The sequence below is a fragment of the Labeo rohita genome, chromosome 21, assembly GCF_022985175.1.
Source record: "Labeo rohita strain BAU-BD-2019 chromosome 21, IGBB_LRoh.1.0, whole genome shotgun sequence".
NCBI lineage: Eukaryota > Metazoa > Chordata > Actinopteri > Cypriniformes > Cyprinidae > Labeo > Labeo rohita.
Window position 1 is genome coordinate 13,439,424 of NC_066889.1, and position 10,026 is coordinate 13,449,449.

The 10,026-nt window shown below is 37.1% G+C and overlaps 1 protein-coding gene across 1 annotated transcript; it reads left to right on the top strand.

Annotated features, from left to right (window-relative positions):
* The first annotated feature begins 4 nt into the window (after positions 1 to 4).
* Positions 5 to 6,069, top strand: LOC127152388 (CAAX prenyl protease 2). The gene is made up of 9 exons (XM_051093020.1): positions 5 to 14; positions 858 to 1,009; positions 1,105 to 1,207; positions 1,349 to 1,432; positions 1,591 to 1,669; positions 4,201 to 4,368; positions 4,589 to 4,660; positions 4,737 to 4,799; positions 4,878 to 6,069. The coding sequence occupies exons 2-9, from the start codon at positions 966 to 968 to the stop codon at positions 5,096 to 5,098; spliced, it is 834 nt and encodes a 277-aa protein (XP_050948977.1). The 5' UTR covers positions 5 to 14; positions 858 to 965; the 3' UTR covers positions 5,099 to 6,069.
* Positions 6,070 to 10,026: the final 3,957 nt, after the last annotated feature.

Consider the following 10,026-nt stretch of genomic DNA (forward strand, 5'->3'; position numbering starts at 1 on the left):
TAACAAAAGACATGGTGGGGTTTGCAAACACATGGTCGTCAAAACTGCACAATGAACATGCATGGGTGTAAAAATAAATTGGAGGGAGTTAGACTTACTGTTGAAATGAAATTTAGTTACATTTATTTTTTCACAGGTAGATGATATTTACCGTTTTAGACCCTTGTTATATCTCACTTCACAGGCGTATTTTGGCGGGTAAATGGGTAAATGTATGTTGTGGGGAATATAAAAGTCTTTTTGTGTTTGTAACATTTGATTTTTATTATTTTATTTTATTGCATGTAATCATTGATTGTGTGTTAGTTAATATTGGCATTCCTTTTTGCTCAACCATAACCTCTGTTAACCTCTTTGTGATCTAGTCGGTTAAATTTAGTAATCTTTAATAACTTTAATAACATAAAATATAGAATAAAAAAAAAATCGAAATTTCTTTAAAACAACCAAACCAATCTGAGCCACATTTCCACACATAAATGCATTTAAAAAATAAAAAGTGCAATAAAACTAGCAAGTTCATCATTCAGTTTATATGTGTTTTGGAGTATGCATGTGTTAAGTATAGTTTATTATTTTATATTTTTAGGGTGACAATACCATCAGTCCAGTGACTGCAGATGCAAAATAACCTTAAGGCTAAATCTGGTACATTTACGTATTATTGATGTCTATCAAATATACCTAAAAATGAAATAAAAACTAAAAACAAAGACTAGTTTTCCAAGAAAAGACATAACCTGGTCATAAAACATGACAGTGCTATGCTAGAATAATATTACACTGCTCAGGCTTGACAACGGAGGCTACGTCATGAACTGCAAGCAGCTTAAGCTCTTTATCTTCTTTTCACACAGCAGCATGTTTCTTTGGAGTAACGGACGATATTATCAGTCAAAACCCTTTCAGAGACTTTTGAAGATGAGTGTTGGATATCTGTTGTGTGTTGTTTACTGCTTGCCTGTATGTATGTTGGGAGTTTGTATGTATGGAGGGGAAACTTACCCAGGTAGTGATGAAGCTGTGTCTGTAAAGCACTTGTGCTATTATCTAACATAACATAACAGTTCAGTTGCAGTGTATAATGTTTAAATTGTTCTTTAGGGATCACCCAAACACAATAAAAAGGCGTTTCACCAGTGTTTTGTGCGTGTCAGCTGTTTCACCACTGGTTGTGTTGACATGGACAAATTCAGTGAAAGTCAGGGTGAGTGTGGGCTGTCAGAGTGCCTCATACATGTATACTTTTCAGGTATTCAGGTACTGCATCAAGTGTTAAGAGTATTTATTTATTTAATAAATTATTATTCATCTATTGAAATTTTATGTATCTCTAAATCTGTTACAGCCAAGTCCACCGCTGTGGGCGCTGCTGGGCATTCGTCTAGAGGGTTTTGTGCCTGCTGCTTTGTTGCCGCTGACACTTACTATGGTATGTTACTGTCTTCTCTTGTTTGTCTCTGTACATCCTATGGATAAACATGTGCAATAACTGGTAGCCTGGTTACAAACCAAGCCTCTAAAGCTAAATGTATAACTTATTATCTTTTACTAGTTACTAGTTGTTGTTTTTACTTAATTTGAGCACAGGTACTTTTTCTTGGACCCTTGACCCAGCTGGCAGTTGAGAGCTCAAAAGGAATTTTTCATGATGTCAAAGCAGGCTTCAGTTAGTATGAACAATTAATATGTATTTTCACAACACCAGCATATAAGAAAGATTTTGAAGGATCCTGTGAAACTGAAGACTGGAGTAATGGCTGCTGAAAATTCAGCTTTGCTATCACAGGAATAAATTACATTTTAAAATATTTTTAAATATATTTACAGCTTCTACTGTCTTTTTGATCAAATTACTGGAGATGAAAATTAGAGAACCTATAAATTCCTAGATTTCAAGGTCACTGCTTAGTTATCCAAACAGGAGTAGAAGGGCAGTTTTTAAAGCATATTTCATGAATTAATTGTATTCTCAAGCACAGTATAAAAAGTCCCCAAAAAAGACGGGTTGACCACATAAGACAAATATACAAGAAGACCGGGCTCAATACAGAGGCTCTCAATAGGAAATCATTGTTTTACCCTTTTTTGTAAAGAGCGTTTGACTTTCTTTGGATGTTAGCTTTATAAATACTGGGTCGGTACCTCCGACTATGTCACGTGTGAGCAACGTGACTATGTAATGCATAGTTGTGGACACAAAGCTAGTGCAAAAAGTATATACTTTTTTTTTTTTTTTTTTTTTTTTTTAGAAAATGACGATCGTTTCACTAGATAGGACCCTTATTTCTTGGCAGTTTAGACCTTCAACCCATTGTTCCCCATTGAAGTCCACTGTGGAGAAAAATCCTGGAACATTTTCCTCAAAAACCTTAATTTCTTTTTGACTACAGTGACACTAATTCATTCAAGTCCCCCAAAAAGGCTGGGCGTCCACATAAGACAAATGCATGAGAAGACAGGATACTGCAGAGACTCTCAATAGCAAATCGGTTCAGAACTGCAGCTGGAATTGCTGCAGTGTTGAACTGATGATGATGATGAATGTGCTGCAGATGCAACATCGATTTAACTTTTTTTGTAAAAAGCGTCTTTCTTTGCCCTTTCGCTTTGTAAAAACTGGGTCTGTACTTCCACCTGCATCACGCATAGAGTTGGTTATCGTTTAAAATTTATCGATTCTGCTTCCGATTCTGCTTATCAATTTTGATTCTTAACGATTCCTGGTTTAGATTCCAATAACATAAAAAAAGTCAATCAAAATTTAGGTCAAACATTTTTGTTCGGTATTTTTAAAGTTTTCTGTTGCAGCTGAATAACAAATAAATAAGCAATAGCATAAATAAATAAAACTGAACAAATTACAGGTACAGAAATTTAATTCAAAAGTTTAAAAACAGTTTTCTTTTTCAGTTTTCTTTTTATAAATAAAATATAGATTAATCCTCATTAAAGGTCCGAAAGATTTTCAGTCAAGATCAGTGAATGATTTTTTTTTGTTGTTGGATTAACATTAATGATAGGCAGCACGTTTATTTATTAGCACGTTTCTTTCTCCTCTGTTTATTTTAACTTTTACTTTTCAACAACAACAACCAAAAACAGCTGTGTTTATAATGATATACTGACGTATTTTGTGTATATTGGGTGGTAAATGTGAAAGAGAAGTCAGATCCAGCCCGAAACAACCTTTTCTGCAATGGAAATGCACGGAATGGTTCGAGAACAGACCGGGAACCCGCAGCGGGACCACTATTCATTGTAGTCGTGCAAGTTCTTTCCCTTCCTGCATTCAAAATGTTTGATTTTAAACTTTAAAATCACATTAAAAAATCCAAACGCAGGAATTGTTAAGCGGAACCAAAATGCACGTCTTATTGAATACCTGGTTCTTACAAATTTGGAACCGGTTCTCAATACCCAACCCTAATCACGTCTGACCTTTGCATTATGACTACGTAATGTGTGAAGTCTTGGACACAGAGCTAGTGCAAGATGAGAATTTGTGGCTAAAAAGTATATAATTTTATTTATTTATTTTTTTAAAGAAAATGACCAATCGTTTTGCTAGATTGCTTCGTCTCAACTCGGATTGTGTAGAGCCCTTTAAAGCTGCATTAAAACTGCAATTTAGACCTTCAATCCGTTTTTCTGCATTGAAGTCCACTATATCGAGAAAAATCCTGAAATGGTTTCCTCAAAAACCTTAATTTCTTTTTGACTACAATAACAAACATTTAATTCAAGTCCCCCAAAAAGGCTGGTCATCCACGTAAGACAAATGCACAAGAAGACCACATAATGCAGAGAATCTCAATGGGGAATTGGTTCAACACTGCAGCTGGAATTGCATCCACAGCATTAATTTCTGACAGTCAATTTCTGACATTTTTTTTTTTCCCTTCAAAATTGTAGTTTTAATCTTCTTTTATGCTACAGTGGTTCTCTAATTCTGATCACTGTGTTTTCCACAGAAAAAGGTTTTTATTTTGTCAAACAGTGGTATATACCTACAGCTTTTTTTTCCTCAAATTTTGAGTGAAAAAGATTAACAGTAATTCAGAAAAATCAGTTATTTCTAGATTGTTCTCTAATTTAGATCTCCAAATATGAATAAATATTTTAAAATGATCTCATAAACCTAAACACATTCATTACCTTTCATCGCAATGTGATACTTTAATCTTTATGACTGGGCAGATTCTCGATCTTGGAGCAAGTGTGTGAAAGATTTGCGATGGTTGAGGAACCAGGTGGTGGCTCCATTAACAGAGGAGTTTGTTTTTCGGGCTTGCATGATTCCTATGTTGGTGCCATGCACCGGTCCCACTGCTGCCATCTTCATCAGTCCTCTCTTCTTTGGTGTGGGTATGTTAAAGCAGCAAGTTCATAATGTTGTCATTTCAGCAGATGGCACTGTAGAGCTCTAAATATGAGTAGTGAATAGGCCAGTACTGTGTATGGTTTTTTTTTTTTTTTTTTGAAGAGGTATTGTTCAGAGATGTTTTAAAGCTCAGCGTGTCAGGGAAAGTTGGGTTTTCCATGACTTATTTTGATGACTTTACTGTGTGCATTCTGTCCCACACAGCCCATTTTCATCATATCACTGAACAGCTTCGCTTTGGACAAGACACTGTGTTTGAAATCCTAACCTGTGCAGGTAAATGCATTTAAAAGTCATGCATCTGACATCTTGTCTCATTTCAGCCAAGATGTAATTAAATGTTATCTTTCAGCTTTCCAGTTTGTTTATACTTACATTTTTGGAGCATACACTGCCTTCATATTCATAAGGACAGGTGAGTATTAATGACATGCATAAAGACAGTGTTGTCTATCTTGCATCTCACTTAAAATTTTAATCTTCATTGACCCAGGTCATTTGGTGGGACCCATGTTGTGCCATTCGTTTTGCAACCAGATGGGTTTTCCTGCCATTGGTTCAGTTTTACACCATCCACAGAAGCCTGTGGTCTTGCTCTCCTACCAGCTGGGTATTCTGCTTTTCCTCATCCTCCTCTTCCCTTTCACAGATCCTGCTTTTTATGGCATGTCCCCCATCTGCAGTCTGCTGCTTACACGCTCTGCCTGCGCATGACACGTCTTCACGGTGCCTGGATTAAAATGTACCACAAAGTCTTTAAAAAAATATGACTGGGGAAAAAGCATGAAAGACAGTAAATGAAGCATGTTGGCTTCATGCAAAAGACTCTATATCCCGCACATTCATCAGCCTAGATGATGAGTAAATGACTGTCATGTTTCATTTCCTTGCCTTTTTGTGGTAAGAGCTTTCAAACCGGCGTGTGGCTCAGTGGCTCATTCGAAATGTTTTATTTTTTCATTACGCCCCATATTTCTCTTTCATTCAGTTCAAGTTATCAGCTGTCATGTTGTTAAATTAAAACCAGATGCTGATGCGTGTAGCAGATGAGATGCTACGCGACATTCAATGCTAATATTAGATGAGCAGCTTGCTTTGCCTTGTATTTCAAAATGAAGGATTTTTGGGTAGCTTTATATCTAGATTCTTGTATTGAGCAGGTCTGAAATTCTAACCACCATCCATGGGCTACATGGTGATACTGTATGCAAATATATTCATCCATGTCATCCAAGATGTTCTTGTCTTTCTTTCTTCAGTCAAAAAGAAATTAAGGATTTTGAGGAAAACATTCCAGGACTTTTCTCCATATAGTTGACTTTAATGGATTTCTTCAAAGGGTACTACATGATCCCAGCAAAGAAATAAGGATCTTATCTAGCAATTTAGCAATTCAAAAAGTTAAAAAATGTATATGCTTTTTAACCACAAATGCTCATCTTGCACTAGTCCTGCGATGCGAATGCGCGTCTTCACATATGTGACCTTGGATCACAAAACCAGTCATAAGGGTCCATTTTTCAAAATTGAGATTTATACAGCATCTGGAAGCTGAATAAACAAGCCTTCCATTGATGTATGGTTTGTTAGGATAGGGTAATATTTGTTTGAGATACAACTATTTGAAAACCTGGAATCTGAGGGTGCAAAAAAATCTAAATATTGAGAAAATCACCTTTAAAGTTGTCCAGATAAAGTTCTTAACAATGTATATTACTAATCAAAAATTAAGTTTTCATATATTTACAGTAGAATTTTTACCAAATATCTTCATGGAACATGATCTTTACTTAATTTCCTAATGATTTTTGCCATAAAAGAAAAATCAATAATATTTACCCATACAATGTATTTTTGGCTATTGCTACAAATATACCCCAGCGACTTAAGACTGGTTTTGTGGTCCAGGGTCACATATTATGTAATCATGCTGGAAAGGTCACGCGTGGTTAGTTCTTCGTCTGTGTACTCCAGTTCAAAATGGTAGGGTATGGCGATAAAACTCCATCTCATTTTCTCCTTCATCTTCAAAATCTTCTGACATTGTTGTATTACCTTTTTTGTAAACAGTGTTTGACCATCTTTGATTGTTTGCTGTGTAAACACTGGGTCATCCCAGTGACCTTTCCAACGTGACTACGTACACTCTTAAAACTAAAGGTGCTTTTAAAAAGTTCTACCATAGAAGAACCATTTTTGGTTCCACAAAGAACCATTCAGTCAAAGGTTCTTTAACCCTTTCACACGTGAGTTTAAAAAATTCTAGCTGAGCCCCCAGAGTGGGTTTTTTTTAGGCGACCGTTATTTAGAACGTATAGCCTTATTGTTTCCATGGCGACGCGTCGTGTTTGTCACATGACACAACGCAGCCACAATAGCGCTGTATGACACATGTATCACTTTATTATAGTTTTTCCCTTTTAATTATTGATATTCACAGACGTGCAGACTGTATTATGAAATATCTGATATTCCGATTCTGAAATATGTGCAAGTAAATGTATTTGGGAGTTTTAACACTTTTATAATAAGCGTTTTAGATTATCTATGCCGAGTGATGGGCGCCGCCATGTTAGTTCGCTCTGAATCCGAGCTGTGGGATTTACAAAACGCAAATTCATCCTCTCCTCCCGAAAAACATTAAAGTAAGTCTCTGGTGAGCTTGGAGAAGAGCAGAGTAAACTTTATAGTTACCTACACAATGTGTATAAGGTATCAATAAAACATGTTGTCAGTTTGTAAGGACCTTTATTGCCGCTGCCATAGACATCGGCGTGTATTTTGCTAAATATAAAGGCATCGTTTTACTAGGACCTATGTGTATGTAAATGTCTGGGACCTAAAATAAGCATTATATGGTTGAAAATACGGAATAGTTGCGATAATATGACAAGCGCTCAGCGCGTCTGATCTGGTTTAGCGCCAGCCGAAGCGCCAAAGCGGATTTGAATTCAGCGGTTGATCACGTGACGCGCTGAACGTTCGAATCACACCGGTGTGATCGTACGCTCCAGGGACCAGCCAAGAATGATCACACTGGTGTGATCGTACGCGTGAAAGGGTTAAAGGACCATCTCTTTCTTACCTTTTTATAATCTGAAGAACCTTCTTTCGCCACAAAGAACCTTTTGTGAAACAGAAAGGTTCTTCAGATGTTAAAGGTTCTTTATGGAACCATTTCAACAAAAAGGGTTCTTTTATGGCATTGTGAGTGTAATGTGTGAAGTTGAGCTAGTGCAAAATGAGCATTTGTGGTAAAAAAATTGTATCATTTTACACAACGCAAGGACGAGATGCAGTCAGCTGCGTCAGCAGCAGTTCTTTCGCAGGATGGAAAATGCCTTTTGCCTGGTATAAAATAAATGGATTTTATTCATTATTGTACTGAGTTTAATCTTAAAATATGTTCTCTAATGTCAGCACTGTTTGTTTATGGGCAGTTTTTGGAGTCAGGCCACGGTCTGAAGTTTGCAGTTAACCCGGCGAACAGCAGCCCTTCATCAGCTCAGATTTCGATGACACGCCGGCATGAGTATTAACGCTTTTTCGGTAAAAAAAAGCCATTACAGAGAACGGTTTATACACTAAAATTAAAATTCTATTTCTAAATGTTACAGTTTTATGTCAAAAATGTTTGTTAAATGAGTCTAAACGTATGTAATATTGTAAACTATGCTGTATTCAACCAAATAAATTAAATTTGTCTTGTATTTTGTTGTCTTTTGTATTTGTGTTCTTGCTTAATAATAAATGTTCATCTTTTGATTATTGCTGTTGCCTCTAATAATCCTGTGTGTGTTTTTATAAGTTCCAGTCCATTTTTAACCAGCAATATAATAACTTAAAAAAAATACCAAGCATGCTGGGCAAAAACATTTAACCCAACCAGGTTATCCAATGGGTTGCCAAATAACCTAAGTTGGGTTGTTTTTAACCCAGCATTTTTTAGAGTGCAGATAAGATCCTTATTCCTCGGCTGGGATTGTGGATGGGGAGCTGGATTGAAACTGCAATTTGGACCTTCAGCCCGTTGATTCCCATTGAAGTCAGCTATATGGAGAAAAATCCTGGAATGTTTTCCTCAAAAACCTTAATGTCTTTTCGCCTGATGAAAGAAAGACATGAACATCTTGGATGACCTGGTGGTGAGTAACTTATCATGTGAATGCAGCCTGATATAATGGATAAAACATTAATGTTGTCATGAGTATACTTTATGCGGTTTGCCGTCTCTGTTTCTATTTTCATAGTTCAGTTATGGTGATGAGGACCAGTTAAATGCAGAACATATCCATAGAGACATGCAGATAACTAAACAAACAGATACAAACAGATGAAAATCCCTGGAACTCCCAGTACATTGCTCTCACATGAACACTCCTCATTTATGCGCTATAAAAAACCTATGGGAAGTAATTAGCAATATGCATTTTCCAGCTAACAAGCAGTCTCCTCTGTTTGATAGTGATCTCAAATGCTAAACAATTCCTGCGAATTCAAAAACAGCATTTCCTGTTTTTTTTGCCATATGACATCAGGTCACGACACAAAGAAATCTTCCACATGCCTGCTCCTGCCAAATACACATTTCTGTGGAATGTTGGGCTTTGAGGGTATTCGATTTCAAACCATGTGTTGGGCATCAGCAGCTGTCAGTCTTCCAATAATAATTGCCAATCAATACAACACACAGTTCGCCGTTCAACAAAAAGGATTTCCACAAAAAACAAACACAGATTTTGTGTCTGAAACTTTGAGGACGTGTCAGCAGAGCAATGAAAAACTCCAGCTCTTTTTCTCCTCGGTGTGTTTGGAGTGTTCCGAGTGGTTCTGCTCGGCTGAGGTAGACTGAGGCTCCAGGAAACTTTAATTCCAGGGTCCTCCTGAGGCCTGGTGGAAACCCAAACGCAGAGTATCTGGGAGCTGTAACAAGAGAAGCGCAGAGGGACGCGGCAGAGCTGTCTGAGCTTTATTACCACTCTCTAAACAGAACTGTTGACCTCTGCTTCATCTACATTGACCCTCAGGTGTGAAGGACCGAAGGAATTCAGTAGCCAAGAGAGTTTGCTTATGCTTTACATTGAAGCCTATATTCATATGTTCACAAAATGAAATCAGGTTTTAAAGTGATTCAATAGGGAAGCTTCCACATCTTCTGCCTCTAGGATTTTCCATGATGAATTAACTGTCACCCTCAGGAGCACCGGCTGACTTTTTGCGGTTGGAGGCCTAATGTAATTCCGAGGGCAGCCATTGTGTTTTGAAACTTTGAAGCATTCCCAGGATATTTTGGCTCCCGGAACCCGTGGCGATTGTTAATGCGTTCGCCATTCTCCCGTTATATATTCACATATGTGTTTCATTGGCCTCATGCGAATATATGGTTTTCCACTGGCAGATTCAATGACAAAACCATCAGCGCTGGTGAAATATGGCGTTAGTTGGTGTATTCTGAAACCAAATATTGGTTTATTTTGTGCAACAGTAATTTATTCACTATTTTTTATAGAAGATGTTCTGTTTTTCTAATAACCTCGAGCAGCTATCAGTATCCACCAACACAGAGGAAGAAAAGACGACTGACTGTTCCGAACTGAACTGAAGCTCATGGTGCAATAACATGCGGTATAAAAACGGCGGAC